At 41.9% G+C, this 21,946-nt stretch overlaps 1 protein-coding gene across 1 annotated transcript in view; it reads left to right on the forward strand.

The window, feature by feature from the left end:
* The window catches only part of ALK (ALK receptor tyrosine kinase), a 339,668-nt gene that overhangs the window by 133,812 nt on the left and 183,910 nt on the right, over window positions 1-21,946 (forward strand). The window contains exon 4 of the mRNA XM_065058665.1: window positions 19,568-19,769. Within this exon, the coding sequence (XP_064914737.1) occupies window positions 19,568-19,769 (202 nt within the window). The remainder of the gene's footprint in view (window positions 1-19,567; window positions 19,770-21,946) is intronic.

Raw genomic sequence — 21,946 nt, forward strand, 5'->3', positions numbered from 1 at the left:
AGCCCTCAGCCAGAGAAAGTGTTCACATCTGTGTGCCGTGATAGTTACATGTCTCTTTAGTCCCTCCATTAATCTTGTAGGTGGGCACATTTCTGAAGAACATCTCTATGAGGTGTGCTGGCAATCAGAGTAATGCTCTCTGAATGGCCGATCGCAGTAACATCACCAACACTATTTTCATTTCCGTCTTCCTCCCCAGAGCAAAATGTGTCAGTTTGTAAGCTGGTGTATTATGTACTTGCCACAGCAAGGACATGAGTCAAGGGGGTGGACTGCCTTCAGCAACAAAATGGCAAAGTGTTCCTCCTTTTTGAGGATTTGTAATTTAACATTCTGAGATTGCAAGACAGTCTTATTTCTTTTGCCTGAGTGGCAGACAACCGTGTTTTGGTAAAAGATGGTTACAGATGAGAGCTGAGGTCTTGACGTTGAGGTACATTCCTCTCTCTAGATCTTGCTTGGTCTTCATTTCTTATCCTATTTCATTGTGTTACTTGACACCATTAAAGACTTGCTGGCCTTTTCTCAAGATGTGATGCCTTTCCTGGTGAGCAATTTCAAACCCTATATGACATTTGCTAACATGAGGTAGGTACTGAGAGGTAATATATTGCGAATCACATTTTAAGACTCATATGAAAAGGGCTATAGAAATGCAGAATATTTATTATTTTTTTACATACAGTTCTCCTGTAAGGTATGCATATGCGCTACAAATTCATATTGACATTTATTATCCAAAAATTTTTGCTGTTAGTGTTGCAGGATTGATTTCAGTACAGGTTAGGTTTTGAAAGGCTTTCTTTTTTGAACTGTAATATGAAAATCATAGCAGAGAAATCTCTGCCTTCTTTTTCCTTTAATTGAATTCAGCAATTACAAAGCCATGGCACCTATGTGAACCACCATATGTTATTCGTCTTTCTTATTGTTCTCAATTAGAGTGTTGTCTGGTATGGGGGTTTTTGTCTGCTTCTTCTGCGGTGATTAATGTAATAGAGTTATAATCTCACTTATAATCAAACTTTCAGGAAAGCTTATTGGATTTGAGGTGACTTGTATGCAAGCAATTTCCCGACAGCCAAACTAGACGCTTGCAATTTATGAGATGTCAAACCTTTATAATTTCATGGCCAGATTACTAGTACATCTAATAGTCAGGTTTCTGGATTGTTGAGTTTTGTTTTCTCGTTTTCTTTTCCATTTTAGGGGCAGTATCTGTGCTTCATTAACTACAGTGTAATTTTATAGGAGACTGTTTTTTTCAGATACTTCGTAATTGGCTTGTTATCGAGGTAGCACAAAGCAATCACCTACCAAGATGAGTATTTGAGGCACAGCGAGGTATGGAGAGCTGACTGGAAAAATTATTTGCTTTAATGAAGGAACACATTTCTTTTTTAAACTATATATCTGTTCAATATACTAGGAATATTACATTTATGGATATATATATTTAGAAGCTACCTTTTCATGGAACAGGAAAAGCAGTACTAAGTTATAGGTTGACACAGTACACAACTGTGTATTTATTTCAACCTTTTAAACAAACCCAGATTAAAATGTCCTCAAATAGTGAGATATCAGAATTCTATCTTTTAAGTGTTTTTACCCCATCAACAAGTAGCAGTGGGGTGCTGGAAATTGTTCCTGTTGTCCAGTTTCACACTGTCATGGTTTAAATCAGGTGGGCAGCTAAGCACCACACAGCCACTCACTTACTCTTCCTCCACCTCCAGGGAGATAGGGAAGCGAATCAGAAGGGTAAAAGTGAGAAAACAAATGGGTTGAGATAAAGAGAGTTTAATAAGTAAAACAAAAGCCTCACACAATAAGCAAAGCTAGACAAAAATTCCATTCACTATTTCCCATGGGCAGTCAGGTGTTCAGTCATCTCTAGGAAAGCCAGGCACCATAGTGTGTAACCGTGACTTGGGAAAACAACATCACTCTGAACATCCCCCCCTTCCTTCTTCGTCGCCCAGATTTTATTGCTGAGCATGACATCATGTGGTGTGGGAAATCCCTCTGGTCGGTGGGGGTCAGCGGTCCCCACTGTGTCCCCTCCCAGCATCGTGCACACCCCCAGCCTGCTCACTGGCAGGGTCCTCAGTTTACAGTTTTTCCTGTAAAACTGACAATTCTCTTATAATTTAGTTCCTCTTGAGTCTCACCTGATATGCTGAGCGTTAAGGTGGCGGGGGGGAGCTTCCTAATCTATCTGAAATAATAACTGTGAAGCTGAAGAAAGTGTCAGCACCTCAGAGGGTGCCTCATTGACAAAACGGAAAGGCAGATATAATTTGATTTTTTTTTTTTTGAGCATCTGGCTGGGGACAAAAGGTTCTACATTGAAGGTATCTGAATTACAAAGGCCAAAATTTACAAGCTCTGAAGGTTTTAGGGTGATCTACAAGAAATAAATAGCAGCCGCAACTCTGTTTCTGATGGGTCAGTATCCACATGACAGAAACCCTCCATCATATATTGATAGTCCTGCTGGAAGTCTAGAGGCCAAGGAACAAATTGTCGCTGTTATTTCTGTAATGCCAAGATTATTCTGTACGCTATGATGTAGGTGGTGCTAGCTTTGCCCAGTACTCCCTAGAAAATATGAAATATTTTGATTCTCTTGAGTGCTGTTATATTTCAGAATGGTTTATGTTCCAAGTGTTTATGAACCATGATCCTTGATCAGCCTTCCTTTCCCCCTGCACGAGGTATTACAACCTGTAAATAGCAGGCTGATGTCAAACCCTTGAAGGCTCTTTAGTATTTCCAGGAATAGCATCAAATTGAGTTTGCTGTATATTGCCCTCTCAATCTGAGGACTGCAGATTGAACTGGATAGGACCATGAAGGTTGTATGTTATGGCTTTGTATATCATTCCTCAGCACCCTGTTTGGTGTGGTTTGGGTCTTGTATGCTTCGTTTACTATGAAGTTGATGCTTTTACTGTAATATAGGGTGTCATCTGATTTCCATCTAGCTCTAACAAGTTAGTGTTTTCTCAAGAGAGGGGTGCAGTTGACGCACCTGAGGGATGGGATGGCATCCAGAGGGACCTGGATGAGCTTGAGAAGTGGGTCCATGTGAACCTCATGGGGTTCAACAAGGCCAAGTGCAAGGTCCTGCACCTGGGTCGGGGCAATCGTCGGTACCAATACAGGCCGGGGGATGAAGGGACTGAGAGCAGCCCTGTGAAGAAGGACTTGGGGGTACTGATGGATGAAAGACTGAACATGAGCCGGCAATTTGTGCTTTCAGCCCAGAACGCCAGTTGTATCTTGAGCTGCATCAAAAGGAGCGTGGCCAGCAGATTGAGGGAGGTGATTCTGCCCCTTTGCTCTGCTCTGTTGAGACCCCACCTGGAGTCCTGTGTCCAGCTCTGGAGCCCTCAGCACAGGAAAGACATGGACCTGTTGGAGAGGGGCCAGAGGAGCCACAGAAATGATCAGAGGGCTGGAACAGCTCTGCTGTGAGGACAGGCTGAGAAAGTTGGGGTTGTTCAGCCTGGGGAAGAGAAGGCTCTGGGGAGACCTTGTTGTAGCCTTTCAGTGCTTAAAAGAGGCCTGTAAGAAAAATGGGGACAGACTTTTTAGCAGGGCCTGTTGTGATAGGACAAGGGGTGATGGTTTTAAACTAGAAGAGGGGAGATTCAGGCTAGACATGAGGAAGAAATGTTTTACAATGAGGGTGGTGAAACAGTGGCCCAGGTTGCCCAGAGGGTGGTAGATGCCCCATCCCTGGAGACATTGCAGGGCAGGCTGGACGAGGCTCTGAGCAACCTGATCTGATTCAAGATGTCCCTGCACATTGCAGGAGGTTGGACTAGATGACCTTTGAAGGTGCCTTCCAATCCAAACTATGCTATGATTCTGTTTTCCTGGCTTTGTGGGCTGTGTGATGATGTAAAATGACTACCAAGTTCTGGTTGTCTGTTGTTTCCAAATGAAGGAAGACAGTGCTCATACTGGCCTTAATACTATTTTCTATGAAAATTTTAAAAATTAATGAAGACTCATAGACACATTTATTAGTGTGAAATTTGATTGTGGTCTGGAAGGTGCTGGTGTCTATAGGAAAGCAAGCCATGATCACTCTGAGCCAGATTTGAACACTGAATTATATCTCTGAGGAGAGGATGCTGGTGTCATGCATCTCACCAGTGTTTTTGTCACCATCTGCCTGTGTTCAGAGTTTCCATTCAGTTGATTTTCCTGCAAGAATGCCAAGCGCTGAAAGTGAGCACTGCACCTTTTCTCTTGATGCGTTATGTGGGTGGTAGTTGTTCCATGTGGAAGGCTGCCAGCTTTTTTCTGTTTCAGGAGTTCTGTTTGTTTCCTTTTACACATTTGTCCTAATGGAAAAAGGGCTATAGCCATAGTGAGACTTTATTAGGTACCTTGATAGCTCATCTTTAAAGATAGAAATGGTTTGAAAGCTTCCTCAGTCTGGAAGTCTCTGCAGTGTTCCCTTCAGGATCAGTTCTGCATTTGTAATGAACAGGAAAAATATGTTATTTTTTTAAACAAACAAACAAACAAACAAACAAAACAAACCTGAAACAACAACAAAACACCAAAACCAAATAACAACTACAACAACAAACAAAATCAATTTAATAAAAAAGCATTAAAACCTTCCCAGTTAGGTTGAAAAATACTGCCTGCAGGAACTGTAAAAGTGCATGCTGTCAGTTATGACATATATGCACAAATACCTATGGGCTTATTAGTGCCTCCATAGTGATGTGCTGTCAGCAGTGTATTTCTGCTGCATATGACCTTGGAACATTTACCTTTATCTAAAAGGAAAACAGGGCGGGAGAGTTATTCAGTGATGCTTAGGTATCCCCTGTAACCTTTGTGGAGTCTCTGCCCATAGCACATCTGCTGTGTGTAGGATGCAGGTTATTGAAAAGCCATAGTGGTAAATCCTGTGTGGCTGGATGTCACAAGAAATAGGAGAGCTCTCTGTTTGCTCTTCACTGTTGTATTACAGCTTATGTGTTTGCTGCCTCCACTAGTGCATTCCTAGGGGAGTTCATTTCCCATCCTTAAAAGAAGACTGTCAGACTGATTTAAAGCCAGAAGTGATGCTTTCAAAAAAACATGGGTTTATTGAATCTTGGATCATTTGACAGGTGGTCATAAGGTTTTGTTTGAAGTCAAAGAAATCTTGTCTGGGTTTAAAAAACTTATTCCTTGCTGCAAATTTTGTCAGCCTTGTGCTAACGCCTCCAATTAGGAAAGGAAGGCAGCAAAGCCATGTAAAGAAAACTGACCTGCTGGTAAAATGCAAAATGTAGGCAAATTGTGTGTATGGTGTAAATGTAGGTAAATCATGTGAATGATGTAAAAGTGAATTGAGAGGTAAGATCTTTCTTAATAACATGGTGATCTACAGTACAGTACAGAAGAAGTATTGAAACCAAATCCTAAGGATAGAATCATAGAATGTCCTGAGTCGGAAGGGACCCACAAGGATCAGTGAGTCCAACTCCTGTCCCTGCATATGACAACCCCACAGTTCACACCATGTGTCTGAGGGTGTTGTCCAGTCTCTTCCTGAACACTGTCAGGCTTGGGGCTGTGACGCCTCCCCGGGGAGCCTGTTCCAGTGCTTCACCCTCTGGGTGAAGAACCTTTTCCTGATGTCCAACTGTCGAGGGTTAAGATTGCAGGGTGACAATAAAACCCTGGCAGATGTATTGTTAATCCCCTCTTCCCCCGCCCCCCCACTTCCCCCTCCCTCTTCCCCCTTTCCACTAAGGACAGGCGATTGGGAGGAAAAGAAGGACAGAGTGAAGAGAGTTGGAAAAAATTAAAGATGTTTTACTAATACTACTAATAGGAATAGAGAAAATAATACAAAATATACAAAACCAATCTTGAAAGTCTCAGCAACTGCAGAGCCGGCAACCAAAGTCCTGGATTGGACTCTGCAGCCAATCGGAGCTGGATTCAGTCTGTCACTAGGCCTCAGTTCGCAGGGACGACTCGCAAGGTCCTCTTCTAATGTCGGCCATAAGCAGAAGGGAAAAGGGCAAAGGGGCAAAAAGGGACGAGATCCTCGTGATCTCCCACTTTATATGAAGTATTCACGTGAATGGAATGTTATACACAGTTGGTCAGTTTCTTGCTCACTTGTTTCTCGTCGCCCCTCTCGCGAGATGTCCATCCGTGCTTATCAATAAGTTTGCATTCCATTGCTAGGTTTACCAAAACATGTGTCTGGTTCTCCAGGAAAATGCAGTTAATATGAAGGCTTTAGCTGACAGGCAAATTCACTAAAAGAGAAACTTGTTTTTAGCAAAACCAGGACACCAACCTAAACCTCCTTTGCCACATCGTCCTGCCATTCCCTCGGGTTCTGTCATTGGCCACTAGAGAGAAGAGATCAGTGCCTGCCCTTTCTTCTTCCTTTGTGAGGAAACTGTAGACCATGATGAGGTCTCCTCTCTGCCTCCTCTTTTCCAGGCTGAACAAACCAAGTGTCTTTAGTCACTTCTCATATGGCTTCCCCTCCAAACCCTTCACCAACTTTGTAGTCCTCTTCTGGACACTCTCCAGTAGCTTTTTATCTTTTTTATAGTGTGATGCCCACACTTTTCAGGCCACTCTGTAGAACACCAGTGACCTTTGTGAATTTGAAGACAACATGGGTGGTTTTCCCAGAAGTATCTTCAATTTATTCTGCTTACTTTTGCCTTTCATCTATACCATATTGCATAAAAGACTGAGCCAATTTGCCATAATGCATCAGTTTGTGAAATGAGGTGTCTTTACTAGTGCTTCACTGACAGGTTAGTCACCTGTCATCAGAGTGAAAAGCTGAGGGCAAGGACAGTTGTGTTAAGGTAAGCTGTCCCCACTCTTGGACCAGATCTTGCTGGGCTTCTAAATCACTTCTGTTTCATTTACTTGTTCATTTCAAAATCAACATTCACTGTGATTTTGCTCCGTAAGGATAAGGCATTTAGGGCTTAGTGCAAATAGAGTGAGGCAGCACTGAGGTCAAAATCTGCTGTGTATCTGCAGTACAGGAACCACACAAGTTTTATTTACACCATCTCACCAAAATGTCTCGCTTTGGTGCTGATAATGGTAACAGCTTTGTGATGAGGACTTATAGAAACAGTCGACTGTAATCACTGTCAGGCAGAGCCGGATTCTAAACTCTTATGTCCCATCCCAGGCTGTGTAAAATCCACGTTATGAGCTACAATCCATTTCCAATCCCCCTTGCCGTCCAGCCTTTGTTCTGTTATCTCCAGGCTAACACTAGAGTAGGGAGATAGTCTTTTAATAAGACAGTAGTTCTCTCAGTCTACACCCGACAGAAAACAAATAGCATAAATGAGAAATTCCATTCTATATCTTAGCAAAGTGAAAAGAGGATGGAATAATTATAACCAAGATAGATAGGCAAGTCGTAACCTTCTTAGCATAACTATACCTGTTTCTAGAAAATTAGAATGTCAGTGAGCTAAAGGTGATTTGTTCAGGATGCCAACGGAATGGTAAGTCTGACTATTTCTTTTTTCTTTTTCTTTCATTAGGTAGTTTTAGTAAGACTGAAAAGTAAATGTAGTTGGACAGAAGAGCCTTGTACCACTTTGCAGATACAACTTCACCCAGCTCTCCCCCAACAATAATGGATGTGACTTCCTCAGTTTGATTTTGAGGCACAAATAACTTGGTAGGGCTGTGATGACATTTCAGAGATGTTTAAGTATTCTTTTCTGGTTGTTCCATGAAGAGGAAAACTCCTGTGATGTATAATGGTTACTGCCGTTTAATTGAATTTAATGTAAAATTTCTCCATTATAGCTAGGCTTTGTGCTGGCCAAATTTGTTATTTTTTTTTTTTTAAAGATAAACATTTGTCTCTAGAGAGGTAGAATTGATTTCAAAGGCATACCAAAGGTAGGATTACAACATGTGAGCTGATTGGCATGCCCTGGTCAGTGGGCAGATTCCCTGTGGCTATGGTTTTTTGGTTTTAGAGCAGCAGAGCTGTACAGTCTTTCATGCATAATGTTCATTGAGAGCTTGAACTTCTACAGCTGGTAGTCATGTGAAACCCACATTGAAGCCCCATGGGTATTTGCCTGCAAGAAGAGTGGAGGGTTTGGTTGTTTGTGCTGGAGAAAGTGGTGTCCTTATTATTTCAGTCAGTCAATAGTATTCAGAGCCCAGAAGTGTGATAGGCAGTTTGTAGAATAAATACAGAAGAAATAGCTCTTCCTCAGCAGAAATGTAAATTCTTAGTGAATCGCAGTGCAGAGTAAGAATAGCAAGCTGAAGGGAAGAGACAAGGCATGGGAATTATGATTTGGCAGTGTAGCAAAAATGTTTTGAGATACATGTGCTTTAATGGTCACTCTTGATGTGACTGAAGCTCCTCTTTGTTCCCTTGTGTGCCATTGTCACTGTCTGTCCTTTCATAGCTGCCAGCTGTCTCTTCCCTTGTTCCCTTGGATTCCTTGGTGCAGTGATTTTCTAAGGTACTCTCTATCAAGAGGTCTGGCCTTCAGTGAGACTCTTAGGCCCTGTAAAAAAAAAGTACTAAAAATGATCCATTGGTCTTCCTTGGTACACATTAAAGCATTTTCAGGAGGAGACGGCAACACAGCCTGGTGACAGATGATAGTGGGAAGGCAGAAGTACTCAGCGACTTCCCTTGACATTTACAAGCCAAGGCCATTCCCAGACCTTGGCACATAACAGCACGATCTCAAGAAATGGGCAACCAGGACTGGGAGAGCACAAAGTCAGGGACTATTTGGAGAAGCTGGATGCATTCAAATCCCTGGGACTGGGTACACCCAAGGGTGCTGTATCTAAAATCTATGAGAAATCATTACAGTTGAAGGACGTCCTTGATAAATGGAAAAGATTAGTAGTATGTTCATTTATAAGAAGGGCAAGATAGAGGCCTTGGGAGCTATAGGCTGGTCTGCCTCCTGTCAGTCCTTAGAAAGAACATGGAGCACATCCTCTTGGACTCCATTGCCTAACACGTAGAGGACAAGAAAATAACTGGGAACACTTAGCATAAGTTTACTACGAACAAATCATAGTTCACTAACCTGATGTCCTTCTGTGTTAAATGACTGGCTGTGTGAGCAAAGGAGAAACCATGGATCTGCTTCACCTTGACTTTAACAAGGCTTTAGGCACCATCATCCTCAGCATTCTGATGTGGGAGCTGAGGAGGTCTGGGTGGGTCAGCAAGCTGAAAGGTGGCTGGACTTTTGGGCTGAGAGGCTAATAATACTTGATGGGTTTTTGCCCAGTGACAGACAGCACTGAGCAAAGCTGAGTCCAGGAGCCAGTATTAGGACTGGTAGTGCTCAGTATCGTCATCCATGACCTGGATGGTAAGACACTAGTCAAATTTGTAGATGATCATCAACTGAGAGGAGAGTGGGCTTGGCTGATGCATTGAATGGCAGAGCTTTGCTCCAGAGGGACCTTGGTAAACTTGAGGACTGGGCTAACAGGAGCCTTGTGGAGCCACCAGAAGTAAGAAGCTCTGCCCTTGGACCAGGACCTGCCAGTACAGCATCCCCCCAGGCTAGGAAGCAGCAACCTGATTAGTCCTGCTTAAGGGGACCTGCAGGTTACGGAGGACCCAACCCATCACAAATAGGGTAGGCAGCTGTTGAAAGCCAGATAAGGTAGGGTGAAGGCAGCAAGCATTGAGGGAAGTTATTATCCTGGCTTGCTCAGTGGTGGTGAGGCCACACCTGGGTTGCTGTGTTTGGCCTCAACTCTCCTTCCCAGCTCAAGGGGGATGTGGAGAAAGTCGCAGGGCCCAGTGGGGGCTGCCCGTGTATTCAGGGGCCAACAGCACGTACCTGCACGGAGAGGTGGAGGGAGCTGGGCTGGCTTAGGCTGGAAAGAGAGGTCTGAGAGGTGAGTAATGGCCTACAGCCACCCAATGGAGAGATACAAAGATGGCAGCCAAATAATTCTCAGCTGTGGCAGATGATACAAGAGGTGGTGGCGACAGCTTGCTGTTCGGAAGGCCCAGGTTGGACTTCAGGGAAGATGTTCACCAGGGAGGGGGTGCAGCACTGGAACAGGTTACCCAGAAAGGCTGACAGATCTCCATGGCCAGAGGCTTCTAAGACTTGACTGGACAAAGCTGCAGCTGCCCTTGTATAGTGTTGGTGACAGTCCTGCTCAGAGTAGGACATGTGATGGAGACCTGCAGAGAGACCTTCCAGTCTGTGTGGTTCAGTGATCCTGTTTTAAAACAGGGAGAGCAGTGGGGAGACCTGGTGTCCAGTCTATTGAGATCTGATCTCACCAGGACATGTTGCCTTCATCTGAACCATTCTCCTTCCTTCACCTGTGCCACTCTCTCTAGAACAGAAAGGAGGATCTGGTTTATTTCACGAACAAGTCACATTAGGCAGAGTTTTATTTAAGAGCTAACTGCAAGAAGCAGATGAAACCAGCTCTTTCAAATGAATGTTGTTAGCATAAATAATAGTGTTGGCACTTGAGCAGTTCCAACTATTAATCCTGTGTGATGCCTGATTTTACTGCATTAAAGAAGGCAACCTACTCACTTTTGTCCTATCTTTTCCAATTTGAAAAATGGATTTTTAGGGTCCTGAGGTATAATCAGTTAATGTTTGTCCAACATGTTGAATTCATAAAATGCTATCTAAACATGAACTTTAACTGTGCTGTTGGAGAACACTTTGTTTAAGTGACCTGAAGGCCCAGGGAAGAGTCATCCTGTGTAAGCTCCTGGACTCCTGTTCTCTTTCTTTGATTGCCACATAGTTTTTCAGCATGTCTGTCAATGTTCAGAGCTCTAACCCTTTGTCAGACCTAGGGGAAAGGGTTGTTGCCCCCTTGCTCGTCTGCTCATTGACACGTGGTGTGTGGGTGAAGCTTGCTTTTTTCTCTACATTAATGTCAAATGGATATTTTGAATCAAAAGAAGGAAAACCAGCAGCTAGTATAGCTTTCACAGGAGAGCAGAGATGTCCTCTAAAGGTTTCTGCTGTCTGTGTTTCTTTCCATCCTATAATTGGTGTGCCAAGGCACTCTTCTCCCTTTTCATCCCTGCAACGATGCCTTAGGGAAGCACAGAAAATACAAGGAAGCTCTAGAGCTAAAAACTGAGTAGAAAAGAGTCTGCCAGACGGAACTGGCATGCAGAATTGGTAGTGCAGAACTGATAACTGAGTTACTCAAAAGGCAGATTTGGGATGGAAGTGGTGGGAATACTAGAGATGGAGGAAGGATGGTAGAGCCTCAGGATGGGCAGGGATTTGGTGACAGATGCTTTATGCTCTCAGGCATTCAACAAGCTCTGGATACGGCCCTTGCCTTTCTCAAAACTTTTGGGGACAGTCATCCAACTAATTGTCTCCTGGTACTATATGTGTAGATGTACCTGTATGTATGTATGTAGAGGAGGGACCGACAAGGGCAGATTAAAATGTATGAGACGTTAAAATATGCTGTCGCCTCAAGATTTATCTTATTTGTGTTATCTGTGGATCATTTTCATGAATCTCTGATGGTCTGAGTTATGACTCTTGTGCACTTAAAGCTGACATAATGGCAGCCTCTGTGTGATGAGTTTAATCTTGGCACAGAATAAAAAAGGAGGAGGACTACACCAAAGAGATTTAATTATGCACCTTCTCTTGTGGTTTTTCTAGTTCTTCAGGGGAATAGCTCACAGTACTTGCTGCTTGTTTAATGTGGTTTCTGACCAAACCCATTCTGTTCCAGACACGTTTCTGTTCAGGTACTTGTGTGTTAAAGTATTGTCAAACTTCTTAATTTTGAAGCTGCTGGCCTCCTGAGTGTAATCAAATAAGCACACTCGAGTACGAAGTGGCAAGTAGAGGCACAGTAAAATGCTTCTTTTCACACCCTCCCCTTAACTACTGCTCGCACGGTGAGGCACCGAACAGGCGTTCTGCCTCTGTTTTTATTGACAGAACTTGCTTCCTCTTGGCTTTCCCTTTAGGTCTGTCTGTCTTGCTCATGATGACAGAAAATTTTCCTATCCTCTAGTCTCAGAACAGAGATCTCAAAAGTAACTTGCCATTTGCCTCTGTCAGCAGCAAAAGAGATGCGTATTGGATAATCATCTGTGCCAGGCTGAATTACTGAGACACTTTTCTGTCATTCTCTGGTAAAGATTTTAATTTCAGCATTGAATTTTAAGTTTTTAATTAACTAGCTACTTTTTTTCAGTTCAGTGCTTTTCAGCTGGGAGCAAACACTGCCGAGGCATTTAGGAATTGGGCTGTAACAGCATCTGGCTCCAGCTCCTATTATGGAAGGCAATTCCTGGAGCTTTTAATTATTTTCTTCTTCCTTCTGACTTTTTTCCTTTTGAAAAACTCAGTGTAAAATGCTTTGTGAGAAAAACATCTTTTATTGTTGTCTATCTAAAGTAAGAAATGCGATGGCATTCAGCTTTCCATGTGGGTGTGCTAGGGATTATTGGAATTTAAACTGATCAATAGTAATAACATTTTATAACAGTGTTCCTTTGGATGTCAGATCACACACTATGCCTGAGTTTAGGGAAGTAATGGGGAAACCTGTAAAGGAGCTGCATGAAGGTCACTGCTGGGGGACTGTTCCCCTCTGCATATAAGGCTTCAGGGTAACCTCTAAAAGAACAGGTAAATTAATGAGGAAAATTTTTGGGACTGGAGTGTGAGAAAAGGGAGCACTCTGCTATTTCCTAACTTCAAGTTGTGTTTATATAGCACTGCTGCAGTTCCCAAGGATCACAGGGAATACTGGTTGGTTGAGAGAGAAGGTTTTATATGGGTGAAGTCTTCGAATTTAAGAGAAATCATATGGGGCAAATCAAATTTACCTGATGCCTTAGAGAGAGGACAAAATTAGACTTTATTTTGCTTTGATGGATTATTTGCCTTCATCTTTATAGCTAGGAAATGAAATATACTTGAATAGGAGGTAATTTTAAAGACCTTTGGCTTGCAGATCTCTGCTCTGATACCAGTCTTTGCCACACGGTGTTTGCAGTTGTTTAATGTTTGCCTTAACTTGTTCATTTGTGAAATGTATTACCTGCCCACAAGAGTTAGTATGAATTCATTAGCATTTCTGAATTGCCCTTGCATCATCTAGAGAAATGTGATCGCATATCTGCTAGGTATTGAAAGTGAAATCCTGGTTCTCTTTAAGCTAACAGCAAGAACTCTGATTGACTTCAAAAGAGGTAAGATATCATCCAATTACTATAATTAGATTGTTAAGAATTGTTCAGCTCCAAATTTTGTAATAATTCAAAGGCTGTTACCTTCATGAATTTTAAGTCAGATACAAGTATAGCACGTTGCAAATCTTCTGGTGCTTATGTAGTCACATTGCACTCAGCACTGGAGACTATTCACGTTCTTAGTGTTCAGCATATTTTGGAGCCTTGATGAGGCAATTAGAAAATCCGTACAAATAAGCCTAGAAAAATGTAACAGTATTTTTTCTTAATGTTGTCACTCAGGTAGTGCCCAGTTCTTCCATGGCTTTTACCAACTACTGAGCTCCTGCTATGAGAGTTTTGCTTGAATAGATAATTTTGAAGTTGAGTGTAAATAAAGAATCCAAAGACCAACTCTGTGGGATATTTTGTGATACTAGTGGAAACGTTCCTTCCAGTCAGCATCTCCAAAGACCATAAAACTTGATTTATTTATTTTTTTTTTTTTCCTACTGTACGGTCCCTAACAGACATTGACTGTTAATAGTTTTTACAGCTCTAATTTAATCTGGTAGAGTATTGAACTTGTATGTGAAAGCTAATAAAATCCTTTTAGTAGGAAGATGGAGTTTATGTTCAGAATAAAAATCTATCAGTTTTGCAAAGGATTGTTAAATTGCTGCTTTATAACTGTGATCAGATTAAGTCAGCCTAGCTGTGTTTTGAGCCTTGCTTTTCAAGAAGGTAAATTAAAGTAAAAAACGGTGGTCTTTGTATTGTTAGGGAAGAAATCTGCTTGAATTGGCATGGGGACACTTTAATTTGCATCAGGATGTCCGCTCTGCGTGTATTACTGGTTTGGGTGTGTTACTAAATATTATTTTCAAATAATGTGAACTTCCCTTGTCGTGAATTCTAATGTATGCCACTTTTGTAACTACTTTTTGTGTCCCATTGTCCTGTTTGATGTCATGTCTTTAGGATCTTATTTGATTGTTTGACATCAGATACACAAGCACATGGCATGCTGGAAATCCTAGGCCTCAGGTAGAAGTTGAGAGGAGTTGCCTCCATGTGTTTGTCCCAGAAGAGCTGGTTGCTGTTTTCTGCAGTGAAGACTTTCCTGGAGAACCTTATTTTCCTTTGTAACTTCTCAGACTGCCATTGTTCTGGGCTGCAGCCATCTTTCCCAGGCTGCTGCCTCAGAAAGGTTAGAGGATGCAATGGGGTGCACTGACCTCGCTGAGCATCATGAGGCTGTTGAGCAGAAGAACCTGTCCTGGCTTTGTACTGGGTCTACCCTGAGACTGAGGGGGAAGTATTTAGGGTACGAGCACTTTGCAGGGGGCATCCAGACCATTGGGCAGCTGTCAGATGGCCCACTTTTAAAGGGGCTGCCATTAGAATATGTAGTTTCCCATGTTCCTAGGGCTGAGTGGTGTGTCTGTCTTTTGAAAACATCAGAGTTGTCTCAGCGCTCAGTGGCATGAGTTTAGGATGTTTTGTGCATTTATATCAGACAAGGATGTCAGGCCAGAGATTGTAGGAACCGGCCTTGATGCTGGTGTGGTTTTGAGTTATAGTCTCACCAGTCTATACCTCCTCATTTGAAGACTTTTTTGGACAGGTGCTTTATTCATAGTGTATCTATACATGCTTAGTACATCAGCATCAGTTTTCTTGTTTACAGATATCCCTGTTACCTCATTAGTCCTGAACAGCACAACTTGAAGCTGTCTTCATCATCTCAGAAACACCTTGCTACTAGTTGATAAGCCATCCTTCCCTTTTTTTATGACACAAATGTTAAAATGTTGTAAACAAGCTTCCAAAGAATCAACAGCAATTTTTCGTGCAGGATATATTAATTTGTCTTGTAATATTCCTTTTATGTCAACTTCAATAATTCCCTGTGCTTAAGCATAAATATCTTTTCACCTGTGTTTGTCTGAAGTGACAGCAAGTTGCCAGAGATGTTATCAGACACAACATATGGTGATGAATAAAGCCAGTGTGTTATGACTGCAGGTATCAATAAAGTACGGAAAAATATTATTAGAAGCTGAGTACTACTGGTAGGTTTTCCTCGCAGTTTGTGAGCATTTAGGGGGAATGTGGAAAATAAAGTATTTGCATTAAGACCAGCAGTCCTGAAACACCACAGAACAGTTTCAGCTAGTAGGGTTTCTGTCATATAAGGCAAACAAAGGTGTATTTGGTGCAAAAATACTGAATGCTGCAACCACATGCTTCTGCATGATGACGATGGATGAGCTTAGGACCTGGGAAGTGCTAAGTGCCTGGGTCTGTGGCTGTATATCTGGTTACAATGTGAGTATTTTAGCTGCATCTCTTTAATATCAGCATTGCACTGTGCAGCCGGAGTCCAATTTAAAACCTGTAGTGGAAGACTCCTGAAATGACTCATTGGTGAACATCTTTCTGAAAAAGGAATAGACCCGTCAGAGTCCTGAGCAATAGAACGTAGCAGCATGTACCACAAAGGGGCCTTTCATCTCAGTTTATATCCCTCGATAACTAAATAGCAGCATAAGTCTGTTTGAAGCTACAGTGCTTTTTCTAGCTAGTCACTTGGGAAGATCCCAAGAGCCTTATTAGAGCTTTGAGCTAATAGGAGAAAATAAGAGCAAGGAAATTATAGCTGGAACCTTAGAATCTTCTGGGTCTGCACAATGACCTCAGAGTGCGCCACATGGATTCTCTCCCACCAGAGGGGAATACAAGTGAGCACATAGTTTCTAATTTTGCCCAGAGAGTCCATTGATGCAAACCAGAATATTCTTCTGTCCCTTGCATGGATGGGGAATCGATCTCCATGTGGTCTTTTAACTCTTCCTAAGTAGTGGTCTCTAACCTGATCCTGGAAATGGTGCTCAGACTGGCCCTGTGGGAGGCCCTCACATGAAACAGTGGCGAGGAGTGACCAGGAGACTGTGTCTTTGAGGGAAGGGAGAATTACAAGGATTTATGTCCAAAATGTATCATTCCTCACTTCAGACACCTTAATTGTTCCTTTGTGGGGTTTGTCACCATTGATTTCAGTAGCTAAGCCCTGTCAGCTTGAATGGAAGAGGATTTAGGCCTCTGTCAGCACATTGTTGTCTTTGTGTATGTGTGTGTGCGTTTGACTGACAGACATGTTGTGTACACCCTGGAGACAGCAAATTCATGACAATGGGATGGAATTGGTGTTTTGAGTCTGTTGATTATGTGGAAAAGAGTGTGTGTGATGTTAATGTACACGAGAGGTGTCAGGCCTGGTTACTATAGGAACTCACCAGTCTGCTCTGTAATAAGCAGATCTAACTCATAGTGTGTTAACAGATATCTTCAAACTCCACTGTGTAACAAGCCTCCACACTTTCCCTGTGATTTCATAGCAAGTACCCCTCATTTCGACTTTGGAAATGGTTCCAGTGACACCAGAGCCAAATGCAGCTTGGATAGTTCTTTCCTTAGCACTTATGGACTAGATGAGCAATAAGAGCAAAAAGAGAACACCAGAGCAGACAGGGACATCACCCACAACATGGTTAAGCTTTCAAAAGCAAGAAGAAAGTTATGTTTATTCTCTCCTTTTTTTAAATAATTTTTTTTGTAGTATCTGTCATGGCTCTAGCATTTGCCCAGGTATGTGATCTCCCTAGTAGTATGCACTACGAGGACATTTTTGACAAGACTGCATACCAGTGGTGGGGCCAACACAGCATAATAGCCATGTCCTTCACAGTGATTTTCTAGGCACCACTTCCCAGGAGCACAGTGTGGGGCTGTTCCAGCATCTGGGGAGTGTCTGGCGGGGTAGCGGCCACTGTGGCAAAGATGTGTTCCTTATAGCAATATAATTTGGTAGGTAGAACTGGCCATGTGATGGGTAATAAGCCACAATTGCAAAGTGTGAGCCCTGTAAACAGAGAGTGGAAATATAAAAGCCAAAACAAAGGAGGTTGGTGACTATCTCACACACTTGATGTAGCAGGTAGCCTTGTCTACTACTAGACTTCACTGATGTTTCAAACCTGGCCCCAAGTCAGGGAGTAAGAAAGTCTGTTCTTGGAAGCTCTGTTTTTTTAGAATCACTGCAAGAAACGAAGGAATGAGAGATGCCTTTATTTGTCTGTAATTTTAAAAATCTGACTCCCTGTTGCAAGGCAGTAAGATGAGCAAATGGCTCTTGCACCTGGCAAGTTACCATCAGCAATTATTGCAACGCTTAGTGTCTTTCTGCCATCAACAGAAGTCTCTTTGCTCCCTTTCATGTCACAAATTTCAGTGTTCTTATGGGGATAGTACAATTAAAGGCACAAGATTTAGTGCTCTAATTCTCTTTGTTTGTAACAAAAGGGAGAGACAGGGAAGGATGGTACTGGGTTTTTGTTTTACTGACCAGTAAAAATACTGTGTATATATAACTGTGATAAAAACAGAGTTTGTATAAAGTCATCAAACCATTCCTTTAATAACTGGATTAAAGGCTATTATTTCACATAAAGGAATATTAAAAAAAATGCCGTGGCTACTTTTCGCTCCTCTCTGTTTACAAACTTCAACATCTGAGCAGGCTGTATGTTATGTACTTCTGTGTGTTTCTTTCAGTACAAATGTTTTCTAGTTTTAGATGTGTCAATAATGTGATGCCAATGTCAAGAACACTGTTTTGACAAGTACGTCAATAATATTGCTTACGGTAAATGTGTATATGAGAGAGAAACGTGGTGGTTGGCAGGAATCCAGGTTTCATATTCAGCCCTTCCATTATTGCCCTGTGTGTGACCTGCTATGAATTGCCAAATCAGACTCTTTCAAAGGGAAACATCTGTGAGCACAATGCAATTCCTCTGTTTTAAACTGGTGTTTGGCAGGGGGATATTCAAATCTGAGCTCCTGACCCTCAGTTCAGTGGGTAGAAATGGAGACCACCAAAGGACAATTCACCAGATCCAGTTTAGGATAAGGTGAGGTACCACAGCAGCTCAGAGAGACTCATTTGCACCTTGTGGTCTACAGTCTAGACACCGAGGCGGAGACGAGCAGGATCCATTCGTGGCTCGTCCACAGGATGTCTTAGACAGCCTGGATCTCAGCTGAGCCATGCTCAGTGAAGCGGAACATCATTCTTCTGAAGATTCAGCCTTGGTATTTTCAAAATCAAGCTGCTGCTCCTGCTAAAATTCATGCACACTTAAAAAGAGGTTTAGTTTCTCTGTCTATGAAATTAAACTTTTCATCAGATCTGCAAGTATTAATGGACATGCTTTATTAACGGATGCTCCAGGAAATGAAATCTCGTTCCCTTGATTATCTGACCAGTCTTGCTAGAATCTGTGGAATATCACATTTTTTCTTGCTTCAAGGGTTGGTCCCTTTCGTTTACCTAACTGCCCCCTTTCATTTACCAACTACGCACCCCAGTGTGCTTGCTCTGTGGGCAAACTGGTAAATTGGTGAGCTGACAAAAGGGGGTAATTTGACTTACCAAAAATGAGCAACAGTGTGATGAAAAGATATTACCTCCCACTGGATAAGCCTCAGATTATATTGAAATAGAATTAGGCCAAGGGAGTCAATGTACTGGATAATAATGAAATGTTTAATGTGGATTAGCTGCATATAAAATTAATACATTAGAATGAATTACTGAAGACATAAAATTGTCAGGCCTTTATTCTCACTCTAATGACTTAAAAATGCTGCACTCTTCTGTTTATACAAGAGCAAAAGTAAAGCTGTTGAATTTGTGTTCTTTATTTGGGTGAGACAAATAGATACAAAGTATTATTAAAAACATATATATATATCTCAGAGCTGCGAAATCAGGATCCCACTGAATCAAGGCCATAATATTTGGGTCTGGACCACACCTGAGAGGTTACGGAAATGGGGATGAAGTCCAAGAAGAATAGGTACATGAAAGTAAGGTTCTAAACCTAAAACTCCTTGATCACCTGCCTGGGCTTAACTTTGGAAGTCTCTTGATTGATTGAATTTTGATGTTACTGTTTGTTATTTTTCCCTGCCCTTAATATTTATGGCTTTTTCCACTTTATGCTTTTTTTTTGTGTGACTTAGATTTAAATGTATTTTTTTTTCGTTTTGGGCCATCCAAAGATGAGCTAAAACGTTGTCTGACCAGGAAGATCTTAATGGGTTTAATATAAAATGGACAAACTTTCCGAACTAGTTGCCAAAGTTACTCTTTGGGAGTTTTGGAAGGGCTGCAGAGTGAGCTGCGGCATAAAAATTACAAGTATTCATTTGGATTCTGTGAGACTTTTGGAGTTTTTTGTTCTTAAAGCTTTCTTGTTGCCTCATCTGTTCTAGGTTCGTTTCTGTTCCTCAATGCATCAGAGAGGCCAAGCCCTGTCATCCTGAGCCCCTGGCTGAGAAGCAGCAGTGACCAATGCGTAGTTCAAGTGGCTGTTTATAAGTTTTACCAGCAGAGCGGAGAGTATATTGCTCGTGTCCTTCCTATTGACGAAAGCAGTGGTGAAATCTTATCAGTGGAAAGTCCAGAGAAACATGGGTAAGTCTCATCCTCTCATTTGACTCACAGCTTGAACTGAGAAAAATCACACAATTGTGTAGAGATACAGCCACAAAATACATGCTGCACAACTACTGGAGGGAGCAGGACACCACCCCAAGTAGACAGTTGTCTTGCATGGGTCTAAATTATTGTAGAAGCTGGAGATTGATGCTTATTTTATTATAGAGAGCATCAGCAAACTACTGGATCCATATAACAGTGAGCCTCTAAGTTGATATCGTCTTGATTCTCAGTGGTTACAAGAACAGACCTAGTGCAGATACTCATCCTAAGTTTAAAGCTTTTCTGTCTAATTTGTTCAATTTTCTTTTTACTACTTCTTTACCCAAGTATACTATTTGGCTTACAATGTCTACTGAGTCTTTGCAGTTTCATGTGTCTACATACACTTTGAGTTCTGTCTTGCATTTGTGTTTTTTAAATGATGTCTCTTGTCAATAAAGCAATTCAGAGCTATTGACAGAGAAGGAAAGCTTTTGGTCTTTCAAGAGTGCAACTATTGGAAATGTTTTATCCTTTTTGTGCAGTTAATTGTAAATGTTGATGATGTCTTCATCAGACTTCCTGTGCATTCTTTTAAATTTTGGTTAGCAGCAGAAGAGCAGGAGCCAAACACTGTAAATATTTCAAAATGCTGTAGTAGTGGAGTAACATAGAATTGAATTTGGATATATGTGAGGCTAATGTTTTACCTGTTCTATATAATGGTGTTTTTATTTTGTTTTTTACTTCTGCTGTGAAATGTGTGTGAAGAAGTGCAATTTTTACTAAGCATCGCAAATATTCTTTGTTTTGATGTGACAGATTAGAGAGTTTCTAATAGCAAGTCCTGCTGGCTTGTGCTTGTAACAAGATATGATTATCTGATTAGGCTCTATAGCAAATTCAGTAGTTTCCAGTAGCAAAAGGAGAATGCATAATAAAAAACCGTACAGGAGATAACCAAACCCACAGCAACAGTTTGAATAGTTGTAATTCTCATATAACACATGGCCTGTAAAAGTGAGGAGGAGATCTGTGTGTCGATCTAGATCATACTTAGTTCCAGTAACATCATCCAAATTGTAAATTACTGTTGATGTCTGGGGAAAGGTAATTAGGGGAGCTGCAGCAGCTGTCTTCTTCTGTAGCTCTTTGGAAACGCCGTGCTCTGTGTCACAGCCAATAAACATGCTTTGTGCAAAGTGTCTCCTGCGTTGGCAATGCCCCTGTGCCGTGGCGCTCGCAGGGAATACTGCTGTGTGTAAAATGCCTTGCTGTGCTGCGTGGAGCAGCTCTGCCTTGGATCTGTGAGCAGGCAGAACTCACCAGGAGCACAGGAAAGTGCCAAATGTAAGGAGCCTTGAAGGAGAGGGAGGGATCACGCTAACTATAAGAACAAATGCCTGCCTTTGCCATCTGCTTGAGATGATCCGGACTACTCAGCTGTGCATTGCAGATGGCAGATGGAGAATGTCACCACAGTAAAGAGGGTCTGTGCTTTTAAAGTAAGTGCATTTAGTTGTAGCTTGTCTACCCTATACATTTGCAAGAAGTGTAGCTTGCTCCCCAGCTGCATTTTCATGGTGCACAGTTTAGTAAGGACGTGCCTGTGGTTTTCCTGGTTTTGTACAGCTGAGTCCTTGGTACTCTGTGTGCTGTAAAACTTTACAGTTGGAGCAACTGGCTGGTTCATTCTTTTCCCTCTGGTCTTGTCTCTTCACTGTGAGAGGCAGTAGCTCTCCCCCCTGCTCAGCAATGCAGAAAAGCTCTGATCTTGAGCCTGCCTAAGCGTCCCACAGGGATAGTTCAGTGTCTACCCACAGACTGCAGCCACACGATAGGGTAGAAGTTTGTTGTCATTTGCTCTGAACCTTCATTCCAGAATTTGAGTGCTCCTCTGCCCTTTGTTTGGGGCGATAATAGCCGATTATCCCAGTTCTGATAACAAACATGCAAATCTCACTTTTCTAAAAATCTTCTCTTTAAAAAGGAATTGAGAATAGCTGTTTGGAAGTCAAGAATAATTCAATAAAGTTCTTAAATGAACTAGCAATCCTACAGTGGAAATCTGGTCTGTTTAATACTTTATTTTGTCTTGGAAATTGCAAAGAATTGTATTGTTTTGTAATGAATTATTTGACCATGCTATAACCAAATGATTTCTAAATTTT

This window comes from Columba livia, chromosome 3 (genome assembly GCF_036013475.1).
Source record: "Columba livia isolate bColLiv1 breed racing homer chromosome 3, bColLiv1.pat.W.v2, whole genome shotgun sequence".
Taxonomy (NCBI): Eukaryota; Metazoa; Chordata; class Aves; order Columbiformes; family Columbidae; genus Columba; species Columba livia.